The sequence below is a fragment of the Halichoerus grypus genome, chromosome 4, assembly GCF_964656455.1.
Source record: "Halichoerus grypus chromosome 4, mHalGry1.hap1.1, whole genome shotgun sequence".
NCBI classification, from domain to species: domain Eukaryota; kingdom Metazoa; phylum Chordata; class Mammalia; order Carnivora; family Phocidae; genus Halichoerus; species Halichoerus grypus.
This window is the reverse complement of record NC_135715.1, coordinates 134,302,545-134,323,247: the sequence shown is the minus strand read 5'-3', so window position 1 is coordinate 134,323,247 and position 20,703 is coordinate 134,302,545. Positions and strand designations below refer to the sequence as shown.

At 39.1% G+C, this 20,703-nt stretch overlaps 1 protein-coding gene across 1 annotated transcript in view; it reads right to left on the bottom strand.

The window, feature by feature from the left end:
• Positions 1–7,252: 7,252 nt before the first annotated feature.
• Positions 7,253–20,703, bottom strand: part of CYBRD1 (cytochrome b reductase 1) — a 33,939-nt gene continuing 20,488 nt past the window's right edge. Inside the window, exons 3-4 of the mRNA XM_036067323.2 lie at positions 11,714–11,868; positions 7,253–11,176 (exon numbers count right to left, since the gene is read on the bottom strand). Coding sequence (XP_035923216.1) covers positions 10,879–11,176; positions 11,714–11,868 — 453 coding nt within the window. The 3' untranslated portion in view covers positions 7,253–10,878. The remainder of the gene's footprint in view (positions 11,177–11,713; positions 11,869–20,703) is intronic.

Genomic DNA, 20,703 nt, shown 5'->3' with positions numbered 1-20,703 from the left:
CCCTAGTTGCCCAACAGCCTCTGGAGCTGCGGGCCTAACCCAGCACAGCAGTAGCCTCTCTATCCATCCCCCCCCCCCATTTGAACAGTTAGCTAGCCTGTCTCTCTACCCCCCCTCCTTTTTTTTTTTTCTCTCCACCTGTTTTCCAGGTGGAGGCAGACACTAGTCTTCTCTGGGCACATATCACGCTCTCCAAGTGGTCCCAAGAAAATTCCTTCAAATTAGAGGTGCCCTCCTTAGTTTCCATCTTGCCATGCACATTAATGCGAATGGCTTTTGTTGAAAGAAAAATAGTAAGGTGAAGGCACTGAGGAACTAGGGAGTGAAGAGAGTAAGAAAAAATGCCAGTGATCCAGGAAGGGAGATTCAATTCGGCCTAAGGCCAATCAACGGTCCCCACTGTCCAGCCACAGTGGGGGCAGCAGTTCTCACCTGCTCTGCTCCCCATGCTCCCTACTCTTATCCACCACGGACCATCCCTCTTGCTACCATAGCCTGCTTATCTTGTTGATCAACCTTTCATAGACGTTCGATATATATCTACGTGGCCCTACCATAAGCCTAGGAGTACAAATCCCAACTCCCCAACACTTACAGAAATCAGGGAGGAAGAGATAATGAGCAATAGATACAGTCTGATAAAAAGAGTTAGGGGCAAGAACAGGGTTCTTCCAACGCTGTGAGGAGAAACACTTCACTCAGACCAAGGAATGGCAAAAGTGAAGAAGCAGGAGCCAGGGAGGTAGTGGTTGCCTGCTAGGCTTAGGACTAATCTGTGCCCTAAAATAGATGACAAGATGGTCAGGATCTGGTAAAACAGACCCAAACAACACCTTGCTAAATCCAACATCTCCTCTAAAACTCAGATCAAGGGGCGCCTGGGTGGCTTAGTCATTAAGCGTCCGCCTTCTGCTCAGGTCATGATCCCAGGGTCCTGGGATCGAGCCCCGTATCAGGCTCCCTGCTCCGCGGGAAGCCTGCTTCTCCCTCTCCCACTCCCCCTGCTTGTGTTCCCTCTCTTGCTGTGTCTCTCTCTGTCAAATAAATAAATCTTTTTTAAAAAAATAAAAATAAATAAAAAAAATAAAACTCAGATCAAGTTTACTGGCTTGAAGAACAAGAGAACAAAATTCAATGTGACTACAGCAGCTTGAAACTAAGGGGAGAGTCCTGGAAAGAAGAGAACCTCTAAGAAGAGCCTTACATTCCACACATTAACTCTACTCACATCTCTGGCTAACCTGGAACTATGTAAGCAATGCATCTAAGGCTAAAAGAACAGAGCAGAGGTTTCAGCTGCTGCTTGCTTCAGGGTAAACAGAGTGAACAGATTGAGTCTTAACCAACTTAACTGCTTATTAAAACAAAAAGTCAGGGGCACCTGGATGGCTGAGTTGGTTGGAGGTCTGACTCTTGGTTTCAGCCCAGGTGACAATCTCATGGGTTGTGGGATTGAGCCCCATGGAGGTTCCTCGCTCAGCGGGAAGTCTGTTTGAAAGGTTCTCTTCCTTTGCCCCTCCCCCCAATCCCCCACATGCATGCTCTCTCTCAAAGTAAATAAATCTTTAAAAAAATATATTCTTTAGAGGAATATAACATAACTAGAGTCTCTTCAACCATTCTCAATGTTCAATTCTCTTCATAGTTCTCAAGGATACAATAAAAATTGGTAGACATACAAAGAAAAACTAAATGTAGCCCATATTCAAGAGAAAAGGACAATCAATAGGAACGCATCTCAAAATGATCCAGACGTTGGGTTGAATAGACAAAGATTATAAAGCAGCTATTGTAACTATGCTCAGGGATATGCTTGAAATGAATGGACACAGAAATCTATAACAAGACACATCATAATCAAATTTCTAAAAGAAAAAAGACAAAGAAAAATCTTGAAAGCAACAGGAGGAAACAACCTCCTTATAAAGGAAAAACAATGTAAATTACCACAAATTTCTTATCAGAAACTATATTTTTCAAGGGCTGAAAGAAAAACTGTCAACCCATAATTCCATATTCACTGAATACATTATTCAAGAATGAAGAGGAAATAAAGTCATTCTCAGATGAAGGAAAACTTAGAGAATTTGTTGCCAGCAGACCTAACCTAAAAGAATAGCTAACAAAAGTTCTCTAAATAGAAAGGAATCTTGGAACATCAGGAAGGAAGGAAGAACAATGGAGAAAGTAAATATTTGGGGCAAATACCATAAATTTCCTCCTTAATGGGTTTTCTAAATTTTTTTTGATGGTTGAAGCAAAAATTATGATACTGTTTGTTGTGATTCTCAATAGATAGAGGAAATATTTAAGACAACTATGTTCTAAATGGAGAGGGTAAAAGGATGTAAATGGTGTGGGGGAGGGGTGGTGGGTGTGAATATAAAGGAGTAACATGAGAGAGATATTTGTGGTGATGCAAGAGTTCTGTATCTTGATTGTGATAGTGGTTTCACAAATCTACACATGATAAACTATCATAGAATTATATACATACATTATACCAATGTCAATTTTATATTGTTATACTTAGGTAAGATATAATCATTGGTGCAAACTGGATCAGGAATATACAAGACATCTCCATACTATCTTTGCAACTTCCTGTGAATCTATAATTATTTCAAAATTAAAAGTTTTCTTTAAAAGTAAAGGAAAGGGAATATAAAATATCTATAGAAATGTAAAATGACCTGAGCTTTCATATAGTTAAAAATGTATATAAAAAAAATTTACCCTGCCTCTAGGTTCAAAGGCTCGTGAGCACTAAAAAAAAAAAAAAAAAAAAAAATGTATATAATTAAAAAAAAAAAAAACAGAGTCTCCCTGACCCGGGAACAATATACAAAAGTCAAACACATTATAAGTGGAATTTTAAAATGAGAAGAGAGAATGGGGCAGAAAACTATTTGAAGATATCATAGTTAAAAATTTCTCAAATTTGATAAAAGACATCAATTTATAGATTCAAGAAACTCAATGAGCTCAAAGTAAGATTAAAAAAAAAAAGTCTCACCCAGATATATCATAATTAAACTGCTAAAAGCCAAAAATAAAGGGAAAATCTTGAAAGCAGCCAGGAACAAAAGACACATTATATACAAGGGAACAATAATACAAAGGACTACTGTTTTAGCATCATAAATTATTGAGGCCAGAACACAGTAGAAGGACATCTTTGGCATGCTGCACCAAAAAGTCTGCCAACCCAGAATTCTATATCCAGTGACTATATTCTTCAAAAATGAAAATTATATAGATATTTTTAGAAAAATAAAAAGAAGAAGACTTCATCATTAATTAGCAGACCTGCACTAAAGAAATACCAAGGGAAGTTCTTCAACAGGAAGGTAAATGATGCCAGTTGGAAACATAGACTTCAGGAAGAGTGATGAACACTGGAAATGGTAAATATGTGGGTAAATTTTAAAAGGCTATTTTTTTTACTTCTTTTCTCTTTCTCGTTCTTTCTTTTCTTTCTTTCTTCTTTCTTTCTTTCTTTTTCTTCCTTTCTTTCTTTTTTTGCTGAGAAGACTTTTAAAATTTGAAATATAGCCTGAGCAATATGAGTACAGTACTTCTTTATTTCTTTAAATCACATATAACTATATAAAGCAAAACTTTTAACTCTATGTTATGGGTTTATAACATACGTAGTTGTAATACATATGATAAGAGGACAAAATTTGTTCAATATTTATAAACCGATCAATGTATTTCACCACATTAATAGAATTAAGGAAAAAAACAATATGATTATTTCAGTAAATGCAGAAAAATCATTTGACACAATGTAACCATTTAATTCATGGCTTAAAAAAAAACTCAGCAAATTAAAATTTCCCAACCTGCTGAAGGTCATATATGACATTTAATGGTAAAATATTGAATGCTTTCCCTGATAGTGAACAAACTAAGAATGTCTACCCATTCCAATTTACTGATGTTTGCAATGTTTTGAAATGTATAAAAATTTAAGATGGAGTATGTGGCAAATAAAGGGATGAATAGATAGAAATGTGATAAAGCAAACATAGCAAATTGCTAATTATAGACTCTAGGTGGTTGGTATGTACATGTTCACTCTGTAATTCTTTCAACTTTTCTGTATGCTTGAAAATATTCATAATAAGGTGTTGGGGAAAAGATCTGTAAAGTCCTCCCTTTAAAAAAAACAAAAACAAAAACAAAAAAACCTGTTTAACTTTGTTTGATCCTGTGTTTCCCAAACTTCTTTTTTCAGCAAAACAAAACAACAACAAAAAAATCCTTAAGGAAAATGTAATAAACCCTGCAGAACACATTCTGGAAAGTACTTCCTATCTCTCTCTCTCTCTCTCTATCATCTATCTATCTATCTATCTATATACGATTTTGTTTATTTATTTGAGAGAGAAACAGCACAAGCTAGGGGAGAGGCAGAAGGAGAGAGAGAGGGACAAGCAGACTCCCTGCTGAGCGGGGAGCCTGAGGTGGGGCTTGATCCCAGGATCCAGAGATGATGACCTGAGCTGAAGTCAGACGCTTAACTGGCTGAGCTACCCAGTTGCCCCGAAAATACTTCCTATTTAGATTTAGTCTATCCCCAATTAGGTTTTTAAAATAAGAGTACTGTATTACATCCATTGCTGCATAACAAACCTCCCCCAAACACAGTGGCTTACAATAAGGGTAATTTATTATTTTTCTCATGATTCTGTGAGTTGACTGGAGCTCAGCTGGGTAGTTCTGCTGATCTCATTTGGAACCTCTCGTGCACCTGAGCTCATCTGGGGCTGGAACATCCAAGATGACTTCTTATTCTCCAGGGTCTCTCTTTGAATGGCCTTCAGGTGGCCTAGTCCAGACTTCCTCAATAGCATACTGGCTGGACTCCAAGAGGAGGAAATAGAATGTGAGTTCTCTTAAGGTGTGGGCTCAGATTCTCAGAATGTCACATCTGCATTCCATTGGCTAAAGGAAGCCAAAAGGCCAGCCCAGATTCAGGGAAGAGGAAATAGATTTCATCTCCTGCTATAAAGAGCATCGTGTGCATACAGGAGAGGAAATGATGGCAGTCATTCTGGAGATGATCTCTCGTGGTGGCATACCAGAATTTCCATTTTGCTTTGTTAAAGATATTTAAACTTCATAAATGAATAGGTGGTGGTTTATCTTACCATATCAGTCTTTGCTTTCTGGATTACAGAGTTTTGTAGGTAACAACTTTTGAGTGCACTGAAGTGTTGGTTGAAGGTTATAGTGAAAAGCATTAGAAATTTAAGAGCCAGAAGATCTGCGTGTATATTCTGACTGCTGCTCACCAGCTGGGTGACTTGCGCAAACATTTAACCTTTCTGAACCTAAGTGTCCTTGTGTGTAAAGCAGGATTCATGGTATTTAACTCACTGAATTTTATTTAGGGCCAAAAAAGAGACTGAAATCTCCCATAATGCCCAGAGGAGCAGTTCCAGTGGAACTGAATCCATTGCAGTCCTGAGGAACCCTCAGCAGGATTTCCTGGATCTTCACCCTGGTATCTGCCATTAATTTGAGTTGGCCATCCTCCCCAAGACCACTCCACTGCCCACTCGTGTTTCCTATTATTACCTGCCAATTCTTCCTCTCTACCACATAGGTATTGTCTCTTTACCACATAGTTCTTGATTTCTTATCATTTCAGCCTGTCATGAACGATCATGGCCCTACCTCATGGTCCAGACCAGGAATTGGCAAGCTTTGATCTATGGGACAAATGTGGCCTGCCACTGTTTTTATAAATAAAGCTTTATTGGAACATAGTCATACTCATTCATTTACTATTGTCTGTGGCCCCTTTTGGCTACAACGGCAGAGTTGAGTAGTTGCCACAGAAACCATGTGGTCCACAAAACCTATTTGGCTCTTTACAGACAATTTCCTGATCCCTGGGGTCTAGCTTTCCTCAGGGCTCCTGTCTCTAGGTATTCATTTAACTTCTGTTCTCCCTGACTTGGTCTTGAAGTACTTCCCAATTCAAATCCTCTGAAATGCTCATTCCTCCATCTGAAATGAAATGAAAGACGGATATTTTCATTTCATACCAGGCCACTTCACAGTGCCTTGGCCAGCTATAGAGAGGCTGCATACGAGTGGCGTGTTATCTCCCACTCTCATCCCATTAGCTGTGGCTGAGGAAACGCAGGTGATATGTAGTCAGTAAAACAGAGCTGTGTTGGGAAGGCCGGGCATGGTGGACAATGTAATTGTCCAGTACAACTGCAAATTAAATTAAATGAGCTAATATATGTAAAATTACATAAAAAAATTACATGTTAGTGTGTTTGAGCCATATATTTATAAAGTATCATAAGTACTTGCCAATTAAGGTCAATTTGAAATAAAATACAGTACCCCTGAAATTAATAATATAAATCAATGACAAACTATGATGTAACATAAAAATTCAATTTACACACAATGTTATAGCCCTATTGCATAATAGTATTATGTAATATTATGGTGTTATTATAGCTACACAATATAAAATACCGTTAACATTCCTCAGGAGACAAAAAGTAGGTGAAAAAAAAGACTACATGAGTGGTTAAATTAAGATTGGAGGAGTATTGGCACTACTTAGACGTGACTAATCCTTTTTTCTTATTTGGGAAAAAAAAATCCAACAATTCATCCATAATGAGTTCTGTACTTTCTCAAGGATGAGTAACTGTAAACACAGAGTTCTGTAATAATCGGCTCTTTTAAGAGGCCCTCCTTCCATGCTTTTCCAACTTAAACTGTGTCTGCTTTGGTTGCCTAAACCTATGGCTCTAGTTCTGCTCCTGTGCAGAGGAGGAAACCCTGGCAGTTTTGAAACAATCCTCTCATCCTCCCAGCAATGGAAAAAGTATGGTACTCAGAGCACACTTTATTAAAAAAATCTGACAGCATTTTCAATAAAGAAACTTAAGGGCGCCTGGGTGGCTCAGTTGTTAAGCGTCTGCCTTCGGCTCAGGTCATGGTCCCAGGGTCCTGGGATCGAGCCCCGCATTGGGTTCCCTGCTCTGCGGGAAGCCTGCTTCTCCCTCTCCCACTCCCCCTACTTGTGTTCCCTCTCTCGCTGTGTCTCTCTCTGTCAAATAAGTAAACAAAATTTAAAAAAAAAAAGAGAGAGAGAAACTTAAAAATCTTTTTTTCTTTCCCCAAACGAACAAACAAAAAACCATGGGACAGAAACTTGCAGAAGAATAACTACACCTTCCAGCCTGGACAAATGGTTAACACACACAAATAGCTTCCAAAATAACTTTTATTACTATATAAAAACAAGTCAAGGAAAAAATAGATGCGTATTTTTTTCTACAAAATTATAAAATATTTGGGCTACTTCATGTTTTTCCATAAGAAGGCAAATTTAAACACAGTAATCTTTTCCACTTAAAAGTTTTCAGGTATCTCCTAAGGGACAAAGAATAATAGTTTTCTTTTTTCTCTACTTTCCTATGTGCAGCTCTGAGACAGAGCAGTTACAGTTGTCTGTCAGGATTCTCTAAGAAAGGACATAACAAGATAAAAAATTCTATCACACGGCAATGAAATTAGCATAACACTTTACTCCTTTCTTTGAGTTTTTAGATCTGGCAGTGGTGGTCAACCGGTATGGTACTGCAATTTTCGACTCAGCAGGGAAAAGAGCCTAATTAAAAACAAGACATTCTCTTTATTCTGTCCTTTAGAAAACAGAAACTACTTGTCCGTATTCCTGAAAAAGTCCAATTGCCTTCTTTGTCATTTGACTGTAAGGTCTGAGATGCTGTTTCTAACCAGCGCGGCTTAAATGAAACCACACAAGGCGAGGGAAGGAAAGTGTTCTGGAGGGTGAATTCAGTCTGACACAGAAGCACGGGAAGCTATACGCCTTGGAGAACATTAATTCAAAAAGCATATTCATTTGAGTTTCTCAATAAATCCCTCCAGAGAAAAGGCTTTAGTGTTGATTTAGATGAGTGTTAAAATAAAGCTCCCCCCAACCCACGGCCCCTGAAATTAGATTACGGGGTAAGCCAAGCCAGACTACCTCTGCTGATGATATAAGCTATAATTACTTGGGAAGATTTCGATCACTGTTTTGGAAATGATACCTAAGGCTTTCTTCTCCCTTTTTTTTCCTGTGGACTTTTTAATGAGATATTTTGGGGAGAAATGGCTTTAGGTAGGAAATACCAGCTTTTGAAAGATAAAGGTACAATTACCATTAGAATAAAAAGCCCATTAAAAGAAGTGTCTCGGAAAGGTTTTCTAGATATATTTTACAATGCATTGTTTTCATAAAGGTTGAGGAAGAAAGAAGTTCTTATAATATCCGTAAGATTGCTCTCACATTAGCCCACAAGAGAGAGAAAGTAAAGGGCTGAGATGATGGGTGCTCAAATACTTTGCAATGGAATAGAATATTCTCATGCCAAATCCATAATTAACTTTTCACTAGTAACCTCTTCCTTGGCCTTCGTAAAATGGAATGGCAGCTTCAATCATTGGTGCTGTCGCTAAGCCCTTTTCCCCCAAAAAACTGCTGGAATTTTGGGCACCTCTATATAAAGAAACGTCCATTTACCAAAAATATGTTTGTGTGTGACAGTGCAATTATTCCTTCCACTTGACCCCAAAATTGTAGCATGCTCTACCCATATTGAATTTAATTGTGCCTACTATGTGCTAGGCATTGGGCTGGGCACTGGGCATACTTATGACACCGTTAACAATTTCGGAAATAGAATTAAATAGGAAGAAAAGAGTATTTTGGCAAGGGAATCTTCAATGGTTAGCCATGAAGCTTAACTGGTATGATGGAGTGAAGCTCATATTCAGTCTATGGAGGTAATTACCACTCAACTTAAAAGGAACTCCACTAAGCACCAAAAAGGTTAAGTGTATTTGTTGCAAACTGTAAGGTTTTTACCCACATTAAAATGCTCCAGTTTAAAATCGCAGGGAAACAAACAAAACAAAACAAAACAAAACCAAAAAAACCCAAATGAAAAGCATCATTTCAGTATAGGCACTATTCTAGGTTTTTTTTTTTTTTAGATTTATTTATTTTAGAGAGAGAGAGAGCACATGTGCATGCACATGAGTGGGAGAAGGGACAGAGGGAGAGAATCTTCAAGGACACTCCCTGCTGAGCACAGAACCCAAGGCGGAGCTCCATTCCACCATCCATGAGATCATGACCTGAGCAGAAACCAAGAGTCAGATGCTCAGCCGACTGAGCCACCCAGGAGCCCCACTACTCTAGGTTTTAATTTAAGTCAGCCCCAAGTCTAGACAGAAGTGTCCATGCACGAAAGAGGTCACCTCTGAGTCTCAATTCATACTGAGAACCCAAAGCTCCAGATGTCCCCTAAAACTCCACCAACATCAGGAAGGATCTTGGCTATTGCCACTGGGAAGGGCAGACCACAAGGTGAATCTCTCCTATCTCCAAACCCAAAGCTATTCAGCAGCTAAGATGCTGAAGAACAAAAATTATAATTGATTAATCTTGAAAGTTACAGATGTTTTTGCCCAAACCTTTCTTTGTCACCAAGACACAATTTTAAGATCAAAGGGGCATCAAGGTGGGCCATGGCTTGTTGGCAGTGGTGGGGTGCCATGATCTATTTCCAGGTATGGGTGGGCCTCTTTCCTTGGTTATTTGAGGAATCTGCCTTGGAAGAGAGAGCCAGAAGGTAAACTTTAACAACTCCACTGCACTCCAGCAATTGGGATTTATCCAGGGGTGAGTCAGAGTAGGTACAAACCAGTATATAATAGAAAATGTAGCAGAGTAAAGTGGTTAGGGTCATGGACTGAGGAGTCAGACAGCCACGTGACAAATCTCAGTTCTATCACTGATGAGCTGTATGACCTTGGGGGAAGTTACTAACATTTCTAAGCTTCAAATCTCCCAGCTGTCAAATGGAGATAATAATAGTACCTACCGTGTAAAGTTTGAGGATTGAACGAGTTAATATTTATAAAGTGCTTAGAACAGTGTCTGGCATGTAGTAAGTGCCATGTAAGTACTTTCTAAAATAAAAACAGAAACTTGGGAAAAAGTGCTCTTTGAGGTGTGGAGAGCAGTTTATGCTACGTAAGCTTTCAGGCATGGTCCATTCTAATTAGGTTTTGGAATCTGGCTTAGAAAGTACACCAAGCCCCAAGGAAGCTTTAGGACGAAGATGAGATTTGGAAAAACTTCCAGGTCTGACAAGAGAAGATCTCGTTAGCTACTTTTGGCTCAGTCACTGCTCCAAAATGCTCTAATTATAAACTCCGGTCTCCAGGGCCAATCTGAGCCCAAACTAGCTGGTGAGAGAGCAGAGGGCAGGCACTGGGAGAAGGGAACCAGTCACTTTCCTAAATTTTTCCTGTACTCTACTTGTCATCTGTGTAGCATAAACGCTGCCCCAGATCTGATTCTAAAACATTAGGACTGGATTCCCGGAATTAACAGGAAATGACTGCATGACAAGAGGCCAGAGATGCTGCCAATTGATGAAATTTACCAACTGAGAGACACATTTTTGGGTTTTGGGGGTTTTTTTTTAGTGTTTTTTTGTTTTGTTTTGTTTTGAGAGACACATTTTGATTATCTGTTCTATGCAAGGCATCGTGCTAAATGTTTTGGTCCTCAACAAAAAAAAGGTTAACATAACCACCATTTATATCTTCTAGTATTTACACAGATCATCTCCTTTCCAATTCAGGTAAGATCATAGGCCTCAATCAATACAAACTCTTCCAAGGAATCCTACTTTATGATTAAAAGAAATATTGACTCTGCGGAGCTCAGTCATCCTGGGGCTAAATAGGAGAAGCTAAACTGTAGAGCTGGTTTTTAAAAGTGAAGCTATATGGCCACATCTCTACAACATTCTACATGGTGGATCTCTGTCCAGCCTCATCAACGGTCAAGTTTCTTTTCTTCGCTGTTGTTTCACTGTTTAATTTTGAATCTGATGTGTCCACATTGCTGAAGTTGACTGCTAAGCCTTCCGCTCCCTCTCGAGCGCCTCCATTTGGCTGAAGCAGGACAGAATTTGGTTCTTTAGGACGTTGCCATTGTGGTCTGGTGACTATCCAAAAAATGAGCGCCCCATACACCACAATCAGGAGGCCAAGGGTATTTGTGAAAACACCTTCTGGTGGGAATGTACTGTATCCAGAACTCTTCCTACAAAAAAGAGAGAGTGTGTCCAATTACAAATAGGGCGATAAAGCCACATGTCAAACAGTCTTGAATTTATCTGCTTAAAAATGCACGCTGGTACACCTTCTATATAAATTCCCTTGAAGTTTGACATTAAGGAGAAATTTAAATTATGCCAAAATAACCCAATTGAAATAGTATGAAATTGTTAAAAATGATAAGTATGAAAATAATAGAGCACCTGGAACGCCTGTAGCACTTAAAAATTGGAAAAGGGGTGATACAAAAATGTATGTCCACCATAATCACAATTAATATAAAAACATGCACATCAAAAGATTAAAAGGGCATGGGTAACTCCAATAGTTGTTTTGTAAGAGTGATACAATTTTTTGGACTTTGTGGTCCTTCTTCCAAACATTATTAATGCTATATTACATTTGTAATGTAATACATTTTTAATATTAAAAATTTTATTACTTTAAATTACATTTTTCCAATGAACAAGTATTTAACATTTTATAGCTCAAATATTATAATTAGGAAAACTACGCAACTTACAGGGCAAAGAACAGTTTCTCAGTCACTCCCGTAAGTACCGCTGCAATCACCGTTCCAAAGATGAGGAGCCCAGAATAGACATGCACAGGCATGACAAGTGCTCGGAGGGAAAGTGGAGCCCAAGGAAGCAGAAAGATGAAAACCCCTAGGAGTAGCTGAACATCAACAGTACAAAGGTTATCATTTAATTTTAAGTTTTAACTATATTAAAATTATTATTATAAAAGCAATTATGTGCAAAAGGGAAAACCTTCCTACAGAACCAAGGGCATAAGATGAAAAGTACGTTTCCCCGCTCCAGTTCCACTACTCAAAGGCAACACCTATTACCACTTTCTCAAGTATCCTTCCAGAAAATCTCTATGCCTATACAAGCGTGTGTGTGTGTGTGAGAAGAGAGACTTTTTAAAGTGTAAATGGCATCTTACTATACATACTTGTTCTGCATCTTGCTTTTTTCCCTTAATAATATATCTTGGAGATCTTTTCATGTCAAAACATGTGCATCTGGTTTATTCTTTTTAATGGCTACTGTGTTAGTAATTTACTCAGTTCTATCTCTATGGATGTTCCTCTTTCTAGCTTTTTCCAATCATTAACAAAGCTACAGTGAACATTCTGGTACCTTCTTGTTTGTTTTTATTTATTTCCTGAAGATTGCCAAGTAGAAGAGGAAATAAAAGATTTTCAAGTCACTAAAACCAGATACAATAGGACACGTTTAGTCAGTTCAACCTAAAACAGTATATGCCGAGAAGTTGACAATTTTGTTTTATGAGGAAACAATGAATTCTGCAGAGAGGTTATCTCCATTTCCTTGACAATTAAATCCATAGCAGGATGCTTCTCTGCAGAGGAGAGCAAGATTCCTATGGAAATGAAGTCTGGTGACACTTTCAGTTTTTGTTTTGTTTTGTTGCCCCACAGCCCCTCCCCATTAAGTATTGTCTTCTCAAGAAAATGAAGACCACTGAGCTACTGAATTTAAAGGGGTGTTTTTTCAGGTAACTACTTTGGACCTACCACCCAAACAAAACAAGTAGAGGGGAGAACAGGGAGAAATACAACATCACTGTTCATCTTTCCTGACTGAGGTCAAAGGACTAATGGGGGACACCAGAAAAATGAAGGCAGAAGGGGTCTGAGACCCTAAAACACATTGAGAATCAGCTTCTGGGACATGGTAATGAAAGGAAGTTAAAAAATGCGTTTGATAGGCTGGTGTGCATATTTTATCGTCCGCGTAAGGCCACAAATGCCTGAATGTATGAGAAATGGTACAGAGGGTCCCCCTTGGTGGTTCAGAATGTTGCTATTTCTCCTTCAGTGACGTTTAGCGATTGTATTAGTATCAAAGGGCAAGCATTCTGACGTACAGGTTGTGCTTTCTCCATGGAAAGGGGGCTCAGGTAAGTGGCCATCAAGGATTTAGCACATCTACGCTTCTGTAAGTAAAGTCACCACAACTTTTCTGTGACTTGCCCATGGAAATACGTATCTTCCATATTTCTGTTCTCCTGACTCTTCATTCCTAAGATTCTGTTTTCTTTTATTTCTTTCAGGATTTATCATGTGTGCCTCTTGTAATCCTGTAGGGCTCAATGATCGAAGCAGGTCGGGTACCAGAAATTGGCTTACAGGACCCCAGGCGATTTAACTCTCCTTAAATGTTACTTTCACCATTAAAAAAGCAATTTTTTGGCAAAAGAAAATTACTTTTAAGAGGAAAGGAAAAAAATTGCAGAATGCTTAACTTTAACTAAAAGTGTTCCAAATGGTACAAATTTATAATAATTTTTAAAAATTTGTAATTTTTAATAATCATTCTTTATTTCCTTTTTACTATCTTAGCTTTACCATCTTACAGGTAGTATGGTAGCTTGAAACCAAGTGGACTGAAACAAAATCCCTTTGTCCTTTTAAGTCACTGGTTCTTGAAGTGTTGTTCATAGAAGACCTGCATCAGAAACACTTGGGCCTTTCTTTAAAGAGATCCCTGGGACACATCCAGAGCTGCTAAATCAGAACTTCTAGGAGTCGGACCCAGGAATCTGCATTTTAACAGAATGCCAAGGCGATTCTTAATACATGTTAAAGTCTGAAGATCACTCACTGCTTTTGACTCACTTAAATTGTTTCAGAGATATGGGTTAACTGCAGTCTGGAAAATCCCTAAAAGTGAAGGCAGTGGAATCATCGATTACCTTCAGCCTCAAACACATATTAAGTGCCAACTATGGAAAACAAAGGGCTCCAGTGTTTAGAAACCATCACCTACAGAAAGCTGTTCTTCACCACAATCGAGTTCTTAAGAGAGCTTAAGAAGAATAGAATCTCATTAAAAATTATTATTTAGATATCAAAGTGAAAGGGTAGTATGATCCTATTTATACTTAAAAATTTTTTTTAATGTATATCATAGGCATAATAAAAGCCTAAAGGAAATAAGCCAAAATATAATGATACCTCTAGATTATGGCATTATCAGTGATTTTTGTTTTTTCTTTTTTTCCCTGTATTTTATAAATTTTAAAGTTAATGTATATTACTTTTATAATTGGAAATAGACAATAAAAGTTTACTTTTAAAGTTCCTATACTAAATACTGGGCTTTATCAGTTAATTATTAATTATTATCTGCTCACCTACAAATGTATTTTTACTACTCCAGTTTTATCTCACTTTATGAAACAAATGAGTTTTTTAAAAAAAAAGATAATGTGTGAACTTTGAGACCTAACAGTAACTTTTATTTGCAAACATCATTAATGAAACCAGGAAATATCTGCCTAGCTAGCTTTTGTATTAGGTATGATTTCCTTTTTCTTTTTTTAACTGTAGAGGTGGATTTAATGAGCAATCAAGTGATTTACAGATTATTATATGGAGGTCCTCTCCATTTTTCTGCTATTTTATATACTCACTCATTCCTGCATTTAAAGCACATATTGCTGGGCCCCATCCCTAGAGTTTCTGATTCAGCAGATCTGCAGTGGAACTTAAGAATCTGTATTTCTAATTTCCCTGGTGATGCTAATGATGGTGTTCTAGGGACCACACTTTGAGAAGCCCTGTCTTGGGCCATTTCCAAGTTGCATTCTTCAAACATAAAAGCATGTTTCTTCCAGGGATTAAAACATCTAATTAGCACGAACCAGAATATGTCCAAAGTTTTTTATAAAGAGACGACACACAAACTGAACACTACGCTCCCCTGTCAATATCCCACATCTCCTTGCTGCACTGTCTTGCATCACAACTACCTGGTGGTACCCCAGCACCGGCTCAGCCATCTTCAGGACTATCTCTGGTCGGCTAGGTACTACTAGAGTAAATCACACAGCCAAGGACACTGGCATCACTATAAATTCATGACTATGATGCCCACAGTTATGAGCACTTCAACACTGCTCAACAATCTTTCTATTGTCTGATTTCTCAGCTGGTCCCTTTTCCTCAAACTACTCGCTGTCCTGTGTGCCTTCTATTAGCAGATGATTTTATTACCACCTCGTGGGAAACACAGAGTCTCACTTTTCTGCCACTGAACCAAACAAACCAAAAAAAGCACCCCAAGCCAACAATTCCCTCCTTTCTTCAATTACAATAGAGTTGCTGTTCAATTTTCCAGCTGGGCTCTGCAACCTGCTTCCTGAAGACATAGCTGTAGATTCACTCCAGCATTTACAACCTTACCTTCTCTACTGGTGCCATCTTGGGTGCATTTTAACATGCTGGAGCTTCTCACAATGAAAAGAAGTTTAAAAAAACACACAACCAAAACCCCTGACTCCCATCCCTGTCCAGTCACCACCCTCTCTCGCTCCTTGCCTTCTTGCCCAAACCTCTTGACTGAGTTGCCTATTTTTCACCTTCTACTCCTTCTTCAATCCATTGAAATCTGGATTCTGCCCTTCAGGAAAATTGCTCTCCAGGGTCATCAGTGACTTCCAGGTCACTCAATCCAAAGGACAGTTTCCAGACCTTATTTTCCTTGACTTCTTATAGCATCTGACACTCCTTCAGCCCTTTGTTCCCTCTCTGATGTTCCTTTTCTCATCCCCTGACTTGCTCAAGCCTGCAAGTGACTTTCATCCCTTTACCACTGACTTTCCAAATCTCATTAATTCCACCTTTGAACTATCTTTAGAAACTATCCGCTTTGCTCACTGCTACTCCTACACCCCACGCCACAATCGTTTCTCATTTGAACATCTGTAAATGCCTTCAAGCTAGTCTATCTACCTGTACTCCCGTCCAGCCTCCAATTCATCTTCCATAACTCCACTCCTGGTAGCCTGACCTCCTTGTTTCCCAAACAAAGCAAACTTTTACCCACAAACCATCCCATTCCCCTATTATACGCCCCTTTCACCACCAACCTCATGACTTCAGGTTTTGGTCTGACTTCCTTTATCCCCTATACCATATGAGAGCTCTCCCAGAACACTCCATACCCACCTTACCTACCAAATACAGAGAGACCAGTCTCCCTTGTAAGTTACATGAGGACAGAAAGCATGTTTCTTTGGATCCATGCTTGTCTTGTGAACAACACATCCTCTACAGCCTAGCAAGGAATCTAATGCACAATAGGTATTTAGCTTTGTTGAATAAGTGGACTAATGAACAAAATTTCATTCACATAAAATGTATCTTCTCAACTATGAAGGTGCCTAGGATCCATAGCAGAAATAAAATAAAAAATGCCATCTTTAGGTTGTAAAGGAGCCTTCCACAAGATTTATACTTCTAATAACAATAGCTGACTTGTGCCATTCTAGTATGCTAAGCCCTAGGCTGAGCATTTCCGTGCATTATTTGGCTTTGATTATGATGTTGTGAAGGATGTATCAAAAGCCTTAATTTATAGGTGAGCAAACGAGGTTCAAAAAGATTCAATAATTTGTCTTAAGGTCACCAGTGACAAATGGATGAACCTGATTCAAACTGAGATCTGCCTGATTACAAATCCCATGTTCTTAAACACTACTTCCTCTCTGGACCTGAGCAAGAAAAGAAAAGAGGGGTCAGATTTCCTCCTGCTAACAAAAGTCATTAGTTATGAAATGACCTTTCTGAGAAGTCTAGTTAGCACACAAATAAAACAACAAAAGATAAGAATTTGAGTATTTCAGAGAGCAAAAGAGAATCTTGAGACATTTAAAAATGTTTTTAATTCACCCAAGTTTAATATTAGAAAAATCTACTGATACAATTGACTATATTAAGAGATTAAAGAAGACAAGCTTTTAATTGGTCTCAAACAGCATACTTCTGAACTCCCAGAGGGCCTGTGAGCACATATTGCTGGGCCCCTCACCCCTCACCTAGACTTTCTGATCCAGCCGTTCTGGAGTAGAACCTGAGAATCTGGTTTGTTTTGACCTCAGACGAAGGGAAGATCTCACCAACAAATTACCAAAATGAAATAAAAAATCATAACCTTAAAGGAAAAGATTAATTTGTTTCATTAAAATTGAGAATTTCCATTTATCAGAAAATACTAACAAAAGAGAAAATATAAGCTTCAAACTGGAAGATATATATAAGCAATACGTGTAAATGAAAAGGAATCTGACACAGAACTCCTACATATCTTCAAGGAAAAGAAAAAAAAAAACCCTCATTTTTCAAATGGACAAAAGATATGAACAGGTATTTCTTAGAAGAGAAACATGAGTAATCAGTGCAATAAACATTAAAACCACAAGAAGACATCATTTTATACCCACTAGTTTGGCAATCATTAAAAAGTCTGAAGAGGATGCATGTCGGCAAGGATGTGCCTTATGGGAAGGAACACTTACATACTGCTGGCAGGAACACACTGGGATCAACCACTTTGGAAAACAGTTTCTTTTTTAGGCTGAGTATATAATTCCCCTCATAAGTGTATGCCCAGAGTAACCTTTGCATATGAGGGCCATTATATATAAATGTTCAATATAGCATTGTTTTAACAGAAAACAACTGAAAATGGCCCAAATGTCTACTAGCAGAACAACGGATAAGTAAATTCATGATATATTTGTACAATGGAATACAAAAGTAAAAATGAATACAGCTAGAGGAATCAATATGGTTGAATCAGTAGAATGAAAAAAAGTTACAATAGAATACAAATATTACAAGACTATTTTTTAAAAAGTAAAAAAGCAAAACTAAACAACATATTATTTGGGGATTCACAGTATGCAGCAAAATTATAAAGAAAAACAGGGAATGGCAAAAAAACTTCCAGAGAATGGTTACCACTAGGGGTTGGGGTAGGTAGAGAGATCTGGGATCCAGGTAGGAGTGGGTAGGGGTTCTATGTTTTCTAAATTAGGCTGGATGGTGGAAGCATAGCAGTTAATTTTATCATGATCTGTAACTTCTAAATACATACAATAGGGCTTTTTAAATTGAGAACCCCAAAGAGCTTTTATTTATATGGGCTACGGCTATTGATATTTACCATAGTAGAAATTAAAGCTGAAACTTCTAAAAATGCTTATTCATTTAACAATGATAATAAATTCTCTACATATTTACATAAATAACATGTCTTATGGAAAAATAACTATATTATGTGAGACAAAAAAATAGTGAGTCGAGTGGCATGTTTGCAAATCATTTTAAGGTCTGATTCAATAGTGGATAATTGGATTCCTCTATTTGTCTCCACATTCGGTCTTATAGGATAGCACATATAATGCGGCCTCTGGAAAAGTCCCCTGAACACTTGTGAGGAACTGAGACAAAGACAAATACCATCTTAGTATTATGAAAAGAGCTTTGAACGGAAAGACCACCTGAAAAATCCTGGTTACCCCCGCCTGCCACACACACACACACCCCCCGCCACCCCGTTCAGGGCTCCCTGGCCCAGACTTTGAAAACTACTCTAAGAGGATGCCTTGGAAGCAGAGAGAAGGAACACCTCAGAGAGATGAAAAGAAAGAATACGAAAATATATGTCAGCAAAATTTGGGAGGAGAGTGTCATAAAGAAATTTCAGCTTAATTTCCTCTTCAAAAGGGTAAATAAAGGATCTCTGCTTTGCAGAGGAATCATTCCTGTGATCCTGTTTTCGGGGCTGTGGAATTGGGCAGGGGGCAGGCAGCAGATCAGATGATCCGGCCTGGTCCAACCCCCAGTCCGAGTGCCTCAGTCAAGAGAGCACTTAAGATACAAGCAGACCCAAACACATTTTTACACAGTTTAATCTATGGACTCAGGAAAGGTGGGCCCTCTTTTTTGGGGCGGTAGGCTCAAGGATCTCAGGAGCCACCTAGCTGAGGGAAGGATAGGTGATATGCAGAGAACACAGCCCAGTGAGAGTTCACTTTGGACCTCTGATAGTTCGTTATTGTTTAAAAATGCCTCAGAGGCTAGATGTCACAAGTCGGAAAGAATTCTACACTTGAAATGCTTTACGATCCATCGGTAAACATGAGGAAGGAGGAAGACCTTTCAGCCTTTCCTGGCTGTAGCCTTTGTTGCTTGCCTCGCTCTTTACTTACTGAAATCACCTGGACACTGGCTTCACTTGGCAGAAAACTGCTGACACGGAAGCTCCGCTAACCCCCAAGAGCGCTAAGGTGAGAGGATCCGAACTTGACGGTCTCTCCCGCGCTCTTCACACTCGGCGGCAGGATTGCTTCTTGAAGGGTTCCCGGGGGGCGGGGCGTGCAAACCAGCCTCACAGTCTCGGCGAACGGCCCGCACGCGGGTAAGCCTGGGGACCCAAGGGCAGGCAGCCGGGGCCATGGAAGCCGGCACAAAGACAGCAGCTACGCTCCCGGAAAGTGGGGCTTCCTGTTCTCCGCCAGCAAGTGGCAGCTCCGGGAACCTCCACCGAGAACTCTTCTTGAGTCAGAGAAACTGCTTCCCCTTTGCACTTTTGACTTAAGAAATCTGACAGAAGCATGTCTCTGTCGAAGCATATTTTTGTGGCTCATGAATTTTTACAACTAAGAGTATGGAGGCAGGACTCTTTGTAAATCATAAGGAGGGAGCGTAGCGCCTATCAAAAGCGAAGAAAGCAAGCTTGGAATTGGTTTCTTTCCTCTGGGAAAGGAAATGTTCTTTCGTGTCATTACACCTGGGTGATCTGTTCCGTCACTTCTAGGGAGAAGCAATGCAAATAGCTTGACAACAGCCGTTATGCAACGAAGGAATAAAGCTGGAATGTAGTCCTCTTGCCCTGACAGGACACCGTTCACCTGGTTCCTGAACAACCGCGGGCACCAAGCACAACGTGTGTACTCCCAGCTGTGGTGAGGGGACGCCCATTTGCTTGTTTAGTTTTAGAAAACTATGTAGGGGCGCCTGGGTGGCAGTCGGTTGAGCGTCTGCCTTCGGCTCAAGTCATGATCCCAGGGTCCTGGGATCGAGCCCCGCATCGGGCTCCCTGCTCGGCGGGGAGCCTGCTTCTCCCTCTCCCTCTGCCCCACCCCTAACTTGTGCTTTCTTCCTCTCTCTCAAATAAATAAATAAAATCTTCAAAAAAACTATATGATTTTATGTAACATATGATTTACTTATATTTAAAACAAAAGAGCTACATGTTTAAGCAAGTCAAACAAGATACATTTAAAAATAACCCCCCAACGAATCCTACCCACTCCCACAATAGTAGTCGTTTGGTATACTCTCTCACACCTTTCTTTACACATCAACACATATATGCTTTTTTTCTTTCTCTCTTTCCTTTTTTTAAAATGACATTTTACTATACCTATTACTCTTCAGTATTTTTTATACTGAAGAGCATATCATGATTTCACTCTTGGTCAGTAGACAGAGCTACTTGTAATACTTTTATAATATCCACCATCGATTTACCACAGATTATTTAACCATTCCCTATTGATGGGCATTTAGATTGCTTCCCGTTTCCTGCCTGCACAAACAGTGCCGCACTAAAAAATCCTTTTTAGAGTTCCTTATGTTACAGTATTTTACTTCCGCTCTCTCCGAATGTGGGATTGCTAGGTTAAGGG